This window comes from Kogia breviceps, chromosome 18 (genome assembly GCF_026419965.1).
Source record: "Kogia breviceps isolate mKogBre1 chromosome 18, mKogBre1 haplotype 1, whole genome shotgun sequence".
In the NCBI taxonomy this organism is placed as follows: domain Eukaryota; kingdom Metazoa; phylum Chordata; class Mammalia; order Artiodactyla; family Physeteridae; genus Kogia; species Kogia breviceps.
In genome coordinates, this window is record NC_081327.1 from 10,728,366 (window position 1) to 10,741,982 (window position 13,617).

General features: G+C 55.2%; 1 protein-coding gene across 2 annotated transcripts in view; it reads left to right on the forward strand.

The window, feature by feature from the left end:
• MEGF8 (multiple EGF like domains 8) overlaps window positions 1-13,617 on the forward strand; it is a 43,149-nt gene that overhangs the window by 6,036 nt on the left and 23,496 nt on the right. Inside the window, exons 3-18 of one of the 2 annotated variants that reach the window (XM_059045293.2) lie at window positions 22-228; window positions 1,073-1,253; window positions 1,338-1,426; window positions 2,012-2,427; window positions 2,889-3,034; window positions 3,164-3,286; window positions 5,371-5,525; window positions 5,862-5,981; window positions 6,335-6,479; window positions 6,562-6,725; window positions 10,496-10,696; window positions 11,077-11,277; window positions 11,724-11,951; window positions 12,792-12,910; window positions 13,000-13,131; window positions 13,222-13,335. In XM_059045293.2, the coding sequence (XP_058901276.1) occupies window positions 22-228; window positions 1,073-1,253; window positions 1,338-1,426; window positions 2,012-2,427; window positions 2,889-3,034; window positions 3,164-3,286; window positions 5,371-5,525; window positions 5,862-5,981; window positions 6,335-6,479; window positions 6,562-6,725; window positions 10,496-10,696; window positions 11,077-11,277; window positions 11,724-11,951; window positions 12,792-12,910; window positions 13,000-13,131; window positions 13,222-13,335 (2,741 nt within the window). The remainder of the gene's footprint in view (window positions 1-21; window positions 229-1,072; window positions 1,254-1,337; window positions 1,427-2,011; window positions 2,428-2,888; window positions 3,035-3,163; window positions 3,287-5,370; window positions 5,526-5,861; window positions 5,982-6,334; window positions 6,480-6,561; window positions 6,726-10,495; window positions 10,697-11,076; window positions 11,278-11,723; window positions 11,952-12,791; window positions 12,911-12,999; window positions 13,132-13,221; window positions 13,336-13,617) is intronic. The other variant, XM_067020419.1, reaches the window with a different exon arrangement.

Below are 13,617 nucleotides of genomic sequence, written 5' to 3' on the forward strand. Positions count from 1 at the left end.
CTACCCACCGTGTGCCTGCAGATGCTGCTGCACCTCTTCAGCGATGCCAACTACAACCTGCTCGGCTTCAACGCCTCATTCCGCTTCTCCCTGTGCCCGGGGGGCTGCTACAGCCATGGGCAGTGCCAGCCCCCAGGGGTGTGTGTCTGTGAGCCGGGCTGGGGGGGCCCTGACTGCGGCCTGCAGGAGTGCCCAGCCTACTGTGGCAGCCATGGCACCTGCGCCTCGGTGAGCCTGCCCCCAGCTGTGTCCCCCGGGGGCCCTGCCCTGTGATCACAGCCACCACTCCCGTGTCCTAGACCTGACTCTGCCCCTGCCTGAAACAACCCCTGCCATCCCATCCTCTCCCATGACGCTGACCCCCCAGGGACCCTGCTCCCTCCCAGAGATCTCCTCCCTCTCCTTCCAGATCCCACTCCCCCAACCTGTTACTCCACTTCCACTCCACCTTCACTGGGGCCCCTCCTCTGCCTGAGCTCACTCCCAACCTCACCTATAGCCCACTTCTCACCTGTGAACCTGCCTGCCTTCCCCGTGCTGGGCCTGGCTCCACTCTCCCACTCAGCCACTCTGTCTGGCCTTGGGCCCCCAGCCATGACTTCTGACTTTTGACCACTGACCTTGGGCCTGAACCATGCATATCCAGCTTTGGGACTGGATCACGCCTTGAGCCCTCCCTGCCTTGACCTCCCCGGACCTGAGCTTTTCCAGCCCAGGCCGACATTGACTTCATCAGTTTTTTTTTCTCCAACCTGTCTTTCTATCTGTCCTCATTTTCCTTTCTGGGTCTTTTTCTTTTTCCTTTCCCTTTTTCTGTTGGTCTCTCTTCTTTTTTCCTCTTCTCTGCCTCCCTCTGATGGTGCCTCTGTGTCCATCTCTTCCTCTGCCTGTTGGCCTGTCTCCTTCCTGTCTCTTTCTTTGCCTGTCTATCTTTATTTTTCCATCCTCTCCTTTCCTGTTCATCTCTCTCCTCCGTTTTTGCTCCATCTGTCTCACTCTGGCTCTCTCTCTGCTCCCTGTCTGTTTCTTTCTCTCTCTCTCTGTCCCTGCCTTTGTGCCCCCTTCCCCCCAGCCCCTGGGACCGTGCCGCTGTGAGCCTGGTTTCCTGGGACGCGCCTGTGACCTGCACCTATGGGAGAACCAGGGGGCTGGCTGGTGGCACAACGTGAGTGCCGGGGACCCCGCCTTCTCAGCCCGTATCGGGGCGGCTGGTGCCTTCCTGTCCCCACCGGGGCTGCTGGCTGTTTTCGGAGGTGAGCAGATGGGATATGAGTCTGGGGTCTAGAGGCCTGGTGGCAGCCTGTGGCCAGGGCCTGAGACTGTCCACCTCTCCACAGGCCAGGACCTCAACAGCGCCCTGGGTGACCTCGTCCTGTACAACTTCTCTGCCAACACCTGGGAGCGCTGGGACCTGAGTCCTGCCCCGGTATGGACCCTACCTCTGCCCTGCCTGGAGGTGCCTGTCGACTCTGTCAGACCCAGCCAGGGCACCCCAGAGCGACCCCATCACCCTGCACACCCCCAGCTCCCGCAGCGTGAAACATGACCACCTACACCTCCGGCTTCTGCTTTCCTGTCTTTGATTATCTTTCTTCTTCGTTTATCTTCCTTTCTGCATCTTACCTTTCTGTGTGTCTCCTGTCTCTCTTGGTCCATCTTTTGGTTTTTGTTTCTGACTCTTGGTCTTCTGCTCTCTCTCGGTCTCTGTGTCTCCTTCTCTCTGGGTTATCCTCTTACTCTCGCTACTGGTCTCTTGTCATTTCTCCCTGACTCCACCTTCTCCTATTGTGTTTCTCTGTCATACCTCTCTTTATTCGCATGCGTCTGTCTTTCTGGGTCCGTTTCTCTTCTCTTCTCTCTTTCTATGTCTCTGCTCCTCTCTCACCTTCTCTTTCTCTGTATCTCTGTCTCTCCATCTTGCCCTGTCTCTGCATCTCTCTCTGTCTTTCTCTTGCTCTGTGTCACCATCTGTTTCCGTCTCCATCTCTGTCTCCTGGTCTCTTCCTCACAGGCTGCCCGTCACTCCCACGTGGCTGTGGCTTGGGCCGGCTCCCTGGTGCTGATGGGTGGTGAGTTGGCTGACGGCTCCCTCACCAGTGACGTTTGGGCCTTTAGCCCGCTGGGCAGTGGCCACTGGGAGCTTCTGGCACCAGCTGCTTCCAGTTCCTCAGGGCCGCCAGGCCTGGCAGGTCATGCAGCAGCCCTAGTGGACAGCATCTGGCTCTATGTGTCTGGTGGCCGCACCCAGCACGACCTCTTCTCCTCTGGCCTCTTCCGTTTCCGCCTCGACAGCACCAGTGGGGGCTATTGGGAACAGGTGATTCCGGCAGGTGGGCGGCCCCCTGCCGCCACTGGCCATTCCATGGTGTTCCATGCCCCGTCACGTGCCCTGCTGGTTCACGGTGGACACCGGCCCTCCACTGCCCGGTGAGTCACCTGCCCCACGACCCATGCCTTGCAGGGCCAGGCCTGGCCTAACACCCTGGGCCTTTGTGCTTTAACGGTCTTTGCCCACTGGTAGACCCCTGCAGTCATTCAGTCACCCCGTCTGTCATTCATTCACTCATTTGTTTATTCACTCATTTACTCCCCGACTCACACATTCTCTAGTCTGTCATTCAATCTCTCGGCCACTTGCTTCCCCACGCATTCCCACTCATCCAGTCATTTAACCAACCCCTGCTCGGTGTCTAGCCCTGGCTAGATTATGCAGGGAACCCAGAGATCAATCAAACCTGGGTCCTGCCCATGAGGAGCTTCTAGTTCTGAAGGGATATAAATCCAGTAAAGCCAGTCTCAACTATGGGTGATCACACAACTCATAAGAGCCCAGAGGAGGGAGAGAGGCCCTTCCCGCCTCCAGCTCCCCCTCTACCCCTCCCCTACAGGTTCTCTGTGCGGGTGAACTCCACCGAGCTCTTCCACGTGGATCGGCGCGTGTGGACCACCCTGAAGGGCCGGGATGGGCTTCAGGGCCCACGGGAGCGGGCCTTTCACACAGCCAGTGTCCTGGGCAACTACATGGTGGTCTATGGTGAGGAGGCTCCCCGATCCCACCTACCTGCCTGCCTGCCAGGGGCCCAGGGCTGAGCTGAGGCTCCCTGCAGGGGTGTCCTCACCTCCCCCCAGGCTTGCCAGCTGTGCCCCTTTCCTCCTTTCCCAGGGGGCAACGTGCACACCCATTACCAGGAGGAAAAGTGCTATGAAGATGGCATCTTCTTCTACCACCTTGGCTGCCATCAGTGGGTGTCGGGGGCCGAGCTTGCCCCTCCAGGAACTCCCGAGGGTGAGTGGCCCCTCTGTCTCCATGACGGGCTCGTGAGGGTCACGCTTGCTCCCACAGTGATACTGGGCTTTGGGCAGGAGCCACCCCGGTCCTTGTTGGGGTGAGCCCAATATCCTACCGGAGCTGGCCTCAGGAGGCACACCTGCACTAGAGATAGGACAGGGGCATTGTTGCTATGGAGATGGGAGACATTTTCAGAAGCATCAGATCTAGGTCCAATCCAGGTTTTGCCAATTATCAGCTGTCCCAGGGGACTGCCTACAAAGAAGCAACTTTTCCAAGGTCACACAGTGGGCAAGTGGCAGAACCAGGATGGCCATTCCTAAACAACCTTTTGTACAAAAACCATCATTTAATCTCTTTGCACCTCAACTTTCCCCTCTGTAAAATGTAATAACACTTAAAGCACTGGGCTGTTGTGAGAATAAATTGAGTAAAATGAAGTGAAGAAAGAAGACAGTCAGTCCAGTGAAGGGCCCAACACGTTGTCCTAATAGCGCAGGGCCAGAGGGCTCACCTGGAGGGGGTGTGGAGAAGCCTTTCAAGCTCATTAGATCAGAGACTGCTTTGTGAATGGGAAGAAAGTCACAGGCCCTCTCCTCAGACACTTGTGTACACAAACTGGGCATATCCTTTTAGGGGCTATGGACTTCCCAGAGGCCCATCTGTTCTCCCCACCCTTCTGAACAGAAGAGTGAGGACAAAGAACAAACATAAAAGAAGGGACAGTAACATTTAAGGGGTGGGCAAGAGGAAGGGTCCCCAAGGAATCCTGTTTGACCATCAGGAATGGGACTTCCCTGGTGGTGCAGTGGTTAAGACTTCACACTCCCAATGCAGGGGCCCCGGGTTTGATCCCTGGTCAGAGAACTAGATCCCACGTGCATGCTGCAACTAGGAGTTTGCACGCCACAACTAAGGAGCCAGCGAGCCGCAACTAAGGAGCCTGCCTGCTGCAACTAAGACCCAGCACAACCAAATAAATAAATAAATAAATAAATATTTGAAAAAAAGAAATAAAGCCTTAGCCTAGCATTGGAGGCCTCCAATCCAGGGCTCCACTGCTTCTCCTGTCCCTCCTTCAGGCCCCTTCACTGGGTAGGCTAGAGTGTGAGGTTTCTGGAGGCCTCCTCCTTTTTAGATTTTGATCCCCTGGGCCAAGTCCCATATACTTACAGAGCATACAGGTCAGTAAGAGTGTGAGGGAGTCACCAATCACTGACTGCTTACCCGTGAGTCAAGACTCTTGGTTGTAAGTGACAGAAACCCCACCCAACCAGCTTAAGCAAAAAGAATTTCTTGACTCACTTGAGTGAAAACTGGCTGCAGGCTGGCCTGGATCCAGGTGCTCACATAATGGCATGAGCCATTTCTCTCCCCAGTTCTCAGCTGGATTTCCTTCAGTCTGTAGCAGATTTGCCTTTTGTAGATGGTCACCAGCGTCTCTGGGATTTTATCCTACCCCTTTAAAATGCCCAGAGGGAAGACAGTACCTTTTTCCCAAGAACTGTAGCAATTGGGTCCCCTCCCTGAACTAGTCACTGACTCTGATAGGCCTGGGCTCAAGCCCTGCTGCTGCTAGAGGCAGGGACAGCTCGACTTGAGCCTTGGGGACTGTGGGTGGGAGGGGTGGTTCTCCAGAGGACAATCAGAGGCTGTCACCAGAAGGGAGGCTGGTGTCAGACAGACAACTGGTGAGAGCCAGGCGGCCTGCCTCACTGCTCCCCGAGGGCAAGGTTCCATGCACAGAGGAGAAAACCAAGACTCAAGAGAAATCGGGTCTCCTGCCCAAGGCCACACAGCTGGTCAGTAGTTGATCCATGATTTGAAACCAAGGAAATGGTAGATCCAGGATTTGACCCCAAAGATCATGTTCTGTCTGGAAGGTGACTTGGGCAGCAGCGTGGGAGCTCCAGGAGGTGAGAGAACTAAGACTAGAGCAGGGCCAGGCAGGCTGGGAGGGTTTCCTTGGGCAAGTGGGGTTGAGGCATAGGAGAGTCAGGGGTGGTCCTCAAGGTGGGAGCCACGAAGCTGGGATTGGGGTGGGGGGTCACATGTCCTCGGGGGGGTCTGTATTCTCCTAGGCCGAGCAGCACCACCCAGTGGTCGGTACTCACATGTGGCAGCTGTGCTTGGTGGCAGCGTCCTGTTGGTGGCAGGGGGGTACAGTGGCCGGCCCCGTGGGGACTTGATGGCCTACAAGGTGCCTCCCTTTGTGTTCCAGGCGCCTGCTCCAGACGTGAGCACTGGGGTGATAGGGAGAGGGTGGCTGGGGAGGAGGTAGCATGTTTCCCATGGTTAAGGGAGGAAGTTGGGGGGTGTCCCTGGGAGAAGGAGGGGAGGTCCCTAGGGCCGTGAGAGGAGGGAGGTCAGTCCCCAGGTCCAAGGGAGGAGGAATGGTGGTCCCTGGAGCTGAGGGCAGAGGGGCAGTGGTCCCTGGGGCTGGGGGAGAAGTGGACAGGGGTCCTTAAGGTCCTGAGCAGTTGGGGTTCCCTGGGCTCATCAAAGTGAGCAAGGACGTGGGAGCAGGCCCCAGGTCTGAGGCACCCCCTCCTCCCTGCCCATCTCTCTACAGTACCACCTGGACTATTGCTCCATGTACACGGACCACAGCGTCTGCTCGCGAGACCCTGAATGCAGTTGGTGTCAGGGAGCCTGCCAAGCTGCACCGCCTCCTGGGACTCCCTCGGGGGCCGTGAGTGACTGTCCTAGTACTCTGCCCCTTAGCACGGAGACCTGGTCCTCAGTGTCTTCTGCCCAGACCTAAGCTGGGGAGGACTTTCCTGCACTTGGGAGGCTAGTTTTCACACCTAAGATCGGCATTCCTGACTACTGACCCTTGAATCTTTGACCCTCTTCCTGATCCTTTTGAACTTACGTCTCTGTCCCTGGATCCCCCACCACTCTTGATGTTTCTCGTTCCAACCCAGCTTTCAATTCCCTTCTCCAACCCCCGACCTTTCCGCCCCAAGCCTCCTGAATCCACAGCTTTTCCCAGGTCCCTCAAGCCCCAGTGGATAGTGACCCCTGTCTTTCCCTTCTCTGCAGTGTCCGGCTGCCAGCTGCCTGGGCCTGGGCCGCCTCCTGGGTGACTGCCAGGCCTGCCTGGCGTTCAGCAGCACCGCTGCTCCTCCCCGGGGGCCCGGCGCCCTGGGCTGGTGCGTACACAACGAGAGCTGCCTCCCTCGGCCTGGTGAGTGTCCAGTGGCAGTGTGGGAGGGGGCAGCATAGCACCCGACACCAACCCCCATCTCCTGACCCTCCTGTCCTCACAGAGCAGGCCCGCTGCCGAGGGGAGCAGATCTCAGGCACCGTGGGCTGGTGGGGGCCCGTACCTGTCTTCGTTACCTCCCTGGAGGCCTGTGTCACCCAGAGCTTCCTGCCTGGCCTGCACCTGCTCACCTTCCAACAGCCGCCCAATGCCTCCCAGCCTGACAAGGTGGGGAGCCAGGGGATGGGGCCCAGTGTGGAGTGTTGAAGGGCTTGGTCTTAGAGTTTTCATTTTTCGAATGGATCTTTATCACTCTTGCGTTTACCCCTTAAGTCTTTATGTGCAAGGGTCTGATCTTCCTTATTGGCCTAAGAAAAGTTTTAACTGTGGTGAAATGCACATAACATAAAACTTACCATTAGTGACCTTTATCACCTTCACAATACTGTGCAACTATCACCACTCTCTAGTTCAAGAACATTTTTTCTTTCTTTTTTTGACCACACCATGTGGCATTCAGGATCCTAGTTCCCCAACCAGGGATGGAACCCGTGCCCCTGTGGTGGAAGCACGGAGCCCTAATCACTGGACCACCAGGGAAGTCCCCAGAACATTTTTTTTTTTTTCTTAAGCTGTGCCGGCTCTTAATTGCGACCCACGGGATCTTCATTGAGGCATGTTGTTTTTGTTTTGTTTTGTTTTAAATTTATTTATTTTGGGCTTCCCTGGTGGCACATTGGTTGAGAGTCCGCCTGCCAATGCAGGGGACACGGGTTCGTGCCCCGGTCCAGGAAGATCCCACGTGCCGCCGAGCAGCTGGGCCCGTGAGCCACGGACGCTGAGCCTGTTCTTCTGGAGCCTGTGCTCTGCAACGGGAGAGGCCACAACAGTGAGAGGCCCACGTACCACACACACCAAAAAAAAAAAAAAAAAAAAAAAAAAACCATAAATTTTTTTATTTTTATTTTTATTTATTTATTGTTTTTGTGGTACACGGGCCTCTCACTGTTGTGGCCTCTCCCGTTGCGGAGCACAGGCTCTGGACGTGCAGGCTCAGCGGCCATGGCTCACGGGCCCAGCCGCTCCGCGGCACGTGGGATCTTCCCGGACCGGGGCACGAACCCGCGTCCCCTGCATCGGCAGGTGGACTCTGAACCACTGCGCCACCAGGGAAGCCCTTATTTTTATTTTTAAAACTTTTTTTGGCTGCGTTGGGTCTTCGTTGCTGCACGTGGGCTTTCTCTAGTTGCGGCGAGCGGGGGCTACTCTTTGTTGCGGTGCTCGGGCTTCTCACTGAGGTGGCTTCTGTTGTTGAGGAGCACGGGCTCTAGGCACAGGCTTCAGTAGTTGTGGCACGCGGACTCAGTAGTTGTGGCTCACGGGCTCTAGAGCACAGGCTCAGTAGTTGTGGCGCACGGGCTTATTTGCTCTGCGGCATGTGGGACCCTCCTGGACCAGGGCTTGAACCTGTGTCCCCTGCATTGGCAGGCGTATTCTTAACCACTGCACCACCAGGGAAGCCCTGTTTTTTTGTTTTTTTGTTTTTAGTTGCGGAATGTGAACTCTTAGTTGTGGCTTGCGTGTAGGATCTAGTTCCCCGACCAGGGATTGAATCCGGGCCCCCTGCACTGGGACCGTGGAGTCTTAGTCACCACACCACTGGGGATGTGCCCCACCAGAACATTTTTATAACCCCAAAAGGAGACCCCAGATCCATGAAGTAATCACTCTCCATTCCCCTCTCCCCTTGGCCCCTGGCAACCACTAACCTTTTTTTTTTCTGTATCTGGATTTGTTAACTCTGGATAGGTCATATAAATGGAATCATATAGTATGTGGCCTTTTGTGTGTGACTCCATTCACTCAGCATAATGTTTTCAAGGCTCATCCGTGTTGTGGCATGTGTCAGAACTTTGTTCATTTTTTTTTAAAAAAAAATTTATTTATTTATTTATTTAACTGTGTCAGGTCTTAGTTGTGGCACATGGGATCTTTAGTTGCAGCATGCAAACTCTTAGTTGCAACCTGTGGGATCTAGTTCCCTGACCAGGAGTCAAACCTGGGCTCCCTCCATTGGGAGCACAGAGTCTTAGCTACTGGACGTCCAGGCAAGTCCCAGAACTTTGTTCCTTTTTATGGCTGAATAACATTCCATTGTATGACCATGCCATGTCCATTCATCAGCTGATAACATTTGGGTTGTTTATACCTTTTGGAAAGTTTTTCCTTTTTAAAAAATATTTTATTTATTTATTTATTTATTTATTGGCTCTGTCGGGTCTTAGTTGTGTCACGCAGAATCTTTTGTAGCGGCACGGGGGCTCTTTGTTGCAGTGTGCGGGCTTCTCTCTAGTTGTGGCGTACAGGCTCCATGGCACGTGGGCTCTATAGTTGTGGCATGAGAGCTCTCTAGTTGTCGTGCACGGGATTAGTTTCCCTGTGGCATGTGGGATCTTAGTTCCCCAGCCGTGGATTGAACCAGTGTCCCCTGCATTGCAAGAGGGATTCTTAACCACTGGACCACCAGGGAAGTCCCTGTTTTTTTTTTTTAATTGAGGTATAATTGACAAACAACCTTATATTAGTTTTAAGTGTACAACATAATGAATTGATATTTGCAAATATTGCAATGAAGACCTATTTTCAGTATGAGCGGAATTGCTAGGGTAATCCAATGGTTAACTTATTGAGGAATCATCAAAGTGTTTTCCACAGTGGTTCCTTATTAACTTTAAAAATAGGTATTATAGTCACATGGTTCAAAAACCATAACAATGGGGACTTTCCTGGCATCCAGTGATTAAGACTCTGAGCTTCCAATGCAGGGGACAAGGGTTCGACCCCTGGTTGGGGAGCTAAGATCCCACATGCCGTGTAGTGTGGCTAAAAAAAATAAAATAGAATAAATGACTCCTAGATAGTTAAAAACAAAAACAACAACACAAAAAAACCTCACAACAGTGTAAAAAGTTGTTGAGTAAAAAGTCTCTTCCATCTACCCAGTCCTCACCCCTCAGTGTGGGAAGCTGGCCTCAGCATCCCCCTAACTCAAGACCACCCTAACTCTCCACAGAAGATCTATTTGGATTTCTTATATATCCTTCCGCTGTTTACCTATTCAAATACAAGTAAATGTGACATTTAATTATTTTTCTTTCTTGCACTAAAAGTAATATATTATCTACACTGTACTACCACTTCCCTTTTTTTTTTTTTGTCTTTTTGTTGTTGTTGTTTTTTCATTCTCCTTTTCTTTCTTAATGTATTCTAGCAAGCTTCCCATTAATAGAACTTAGGAAACACCCTCTTTTTTTTTTTATAGCTTCATAATATTCCATTTATAGTTGCTGTAGTTTTACAGTTTATTTAAATAGTCTCCCATGATGAACACTTGGGTTGTTCCACTCTTTTACAATTACAAGAACACATACTAGCAGTAAATCACGTAGTATGTGCGTCACTTCAAACGTTGGATTTGGATCTGGACTCTTTTTTTTTTTTTTTAGACATATATACTGGTTCATTGTATAACAAAGAATGTGATACATAGGATGAGGTCCAGAACAGGCCTGAGCTTCTGTCCCTGTGGAGTTGGGGTGTGACACCCTCCTGGCACATGAATGTGTTTACTAACCTGGAATTTCTCCAAACCCCCTAGTTAAGGGATCTGGACTCTTAAGGGCTTAGGTGGAAAGATGGGGTGTTGAGGAAGAAGATGCTGAAAGGTCCAGGGTCTTGGAGTTTAATGAGAGGTGGAGAGATGAGCAGGGGATGGGACCCTGTTGTCTGCTGTCTGAGTCGGAATCCCAACTCTTTTCCCAGAGTGACCGTGGGTGAGCTATCCCCCCTGCTTCTGGCCTCAGTCTCCCATTTAGTAAACTAGGGAAGGAGATTGGGTTGCCTGGTCTTTTCTCACTCTGATGTGGCTGGAAAGGTGTGAGGACCATGGGGCGATGCAGAGAGGTCCTCATGCACGCCTCCCTCCTTGGCTGGCACAGGTCTTGATTGTCCGCAGTACGACCATCACCCTGACACCTAGCTCAGAGACCGACGTGTCCTTGGTCTACCGTGGCTTCATCCACCCACTGCTGCCAGGAGGGCCTGGAGGGCCAGGGGCTGAGGACGTGGCCGTGTGGGCCCGGGCCCAGCGTCTGCACGTACTGGCCCGGATGGCCCGTGGCCCTGACACAGAAAACATGGTGAGGGTGCCTGGGACATGTTGGGGGCTGTTTATGGTAGATATGGGGGCTTGGATGTGTGATGGGGAGGAGGAATGGGGAGAAGTCAGAGGCATGGGATCTATCCTTTGTGGTAGGAGGGCGCTGGGGTTTTCAGTTGTGAACAGAACTGGGTGGGGGGGTGGGTAAGGTCTGAGTTACCAAGTCAGACTCCCCTGAGGAGGAGGTGGGTTGCTGGGAGGTTTAAGGGCACTTGGAGGTTTTGGAGGTCTAAGAAACTCAGGCCCTCCTGGGAAGAGGAGGGGGTGGGTGCTAGGTGGGTTTGGGGCTCTTGGGGGCTTCAGGGGTCAGTGTGGGTGGAAAGTTCTGAGGCCCCTGCCTGCCCCTCACCCCTACTTCAGGAGGAGGTAGGGCGCTGGGTGGCTCAGCAGGAGAAGGAGACGAGGCGCCTGCAGCGTCCAGGGTCTGCTCGCCTCTTCCCACTGCCTGGCCGGGGCCACAAGTACGCGGTAGAGGTCCGGGGCCAGCTCAACGGCTCAGCGGGCCCCGGACACAGCGAGCTCACCCTGCTGTGGGACCGGACTGGCGTGCCAGGGGGCAGCGTGAGTACCCAGGTCCCCACCTCTGATCCTACCCCAGCCCCTGGCCTCAGATGCCCTGGGCCACAAACTAACTCCCTTGACCCTGACCTCTTACTCCTTGACTCTTGAACTCTGGGCCTCACCTTGAACCACCCCCAGACCCCAACATCTGACCCGCTGAGTCTGACCTGATCTCATATTCTGACCCCTGCCCACGGCTCTGACTCCTCCTGCCCTGATCTTGCTGACCCTGACTTCTGCCCTCCGTACTTTGACCTCTCATCTCTGGATTTTCTCGAACCCTGATCCCCTTTTGTCTGCTGATGTCCTAAATCCTGACTTTCTGCAGGCCTGAGTTCTCAACCTTGTCTCCAAACACTTAAGTCTTCAGCTCCAAACTCTAATCCCTATCCCAAACCTTGACTTGGAGCGTGGACCCCTGACCCTCATATGACCCCCTCCCCCAGGAGATCTCCTTCTTCTTCCTGGAGCCCTATCGCTCGTCGGCCTGCGCCTCCTACTCCTCCTGCCTGGGCTGCTTGGCAGACCAGGGCTGCGGCTGGTGTCTGGCCAGCGCGACCTGCCACCTGCGCCAGAGCGGGGCACACTGCGGGGCCGGCGGGTCCCTGCTGGTGCTGGTGCCTGCCCTCTGCCCACTCTGTGAGGAGCATCGAGACTGCCACGCCTGCACCCAGGTACCCACCAGCCACAGTGGGGAGGTCTCAGCACGGTCTCGCCTGCCAAAGCAGGCGACTGAGCAAGGGGGTGGGCCGCCAGACTTGGCACGGGCAGCCGAGGGGCCCTGTGGGCGGCGGTGGGGTAGACAGTCGGGGCCCTTGTCGTTTGTGAGCTGGGGAGAGGGGCTGGAGAGCCAGGCCCTGGCAGTCATGACTGCATGTTGCAGGGGCCAGAGAACCCAACTCAGCGCCTCTGCACCAGAGGGGCATTTATCCCCTTAGACACCAGAGTCCAGAGTAGGTCTTTAGGCCTGCGCGCTCCAGAGGTTCAAACCGTGTAGTCAGCTGTTCACCTCCCTCCATTGCACGTTCTCATTTTCCCTGGAGGTTCATTCCTTGGGAGTGGCCAGGGAGCCTCAGGGGCTCCAGACTTTGACCCCCTGCTCAGCCACTGGAGCCCCACGGGGAAGGCGAGCACCTTTCTGTCCCCACCTCGCTCTCACCCCTCAGTTCAACAGAAGTGCCTTTCATTTGCTCTGGCTGGGCTTGTGCCGGCTCCCGAACCAGTCAGTGAGGCTGGGAGGAAGGAGCGTCCCCCTGCTCACCTCTGGACCCTGGGGATTGAGTCAGCCCCACCTGGACCACATAAAGCGGTGCTGCTGCCCTAAAGGGAGTGGGTGCTGGTCAGGCAGAACCCGTGGATGTCAGTGGCTGTGGGAAGGAGCTGCGCTTGGAACAGGGCTCTGTGGGCCCTGGCAGGCAAGGGAGGCAGCTGCCTGTTGGACTGGTGCTGGGAGATGGGCGCTGGGAGCCCCAGGGAGAAGGCTAAGCTGGGCTCTTATTCCTCCAACGTCCTAGGACCCCTTCTGCGAGTGGCATCAGAGCACCAGCCGCAAGGGGGACGCAGCGTGCAGCCGGCGGGGCCGGGGTCGGGGTGCCCTGAAGAGCCCGCAGGAGTGTCCCCCGCTCTGCAGCCAGTGAGCCCAGCCGGGCCCAGGGAGAGGGTGTGTGCGGGGGTGTGGGGGCCAGGCTGTGGGGTGACCCTGTCCCTGCTCCCTGCCCCCAGGCGCCTGACCTGTGACGACTGCCTGGCCAACTCTAGCCAGTGTGCCTGGTGTCAGTCCACCCACACCTGCTTCATGTTCGCCGCCTACCTGGCCCGGTACCCGCACGGGGGCTGCCGAGGCTGGGACGACAGGTGCGGTCCGGGTGGCAGGGTTCCCGGAGGGGAGGGCGGAGACCAGGGTAGTGGGGTGGCTCTGACAGCCCCACACCCGTCACCCTGCAGCGTGCACTCAGAGCCGCGGTGCCGGAGCTGTGACCGCTTCCTGACCTGCCACGAGTGTCTGCAGAGCCACGAGTGTGGCTGGTGCGGCAATGAGGACAACCCCACGCTGGGCCGGTGAGGCCGGCCAGGGGCCTGGGGGGCGGGGCCGGGTGGGGGCGCTCCGCCCACCCTAATTCTGACGGCCTCTTTGTTTCTCTGCCCCTTTGCCTTTCTCTTACCATCATCTCTGTTCTTCTTTCCCCTCTTCTCCTTCTCTCTGTTCTCCCTGCTAACTCTTTCCCTGTCTCTGTGACTTGTCTTCTCTCATCTTTCCTTCTGTTTTCGTTCTTCTTGTCTGTTTCTGTTTCTCTTCTGTCTCCCTTTCACTGTATCCCTCTCTCTCTCTCCTGTCTTTTA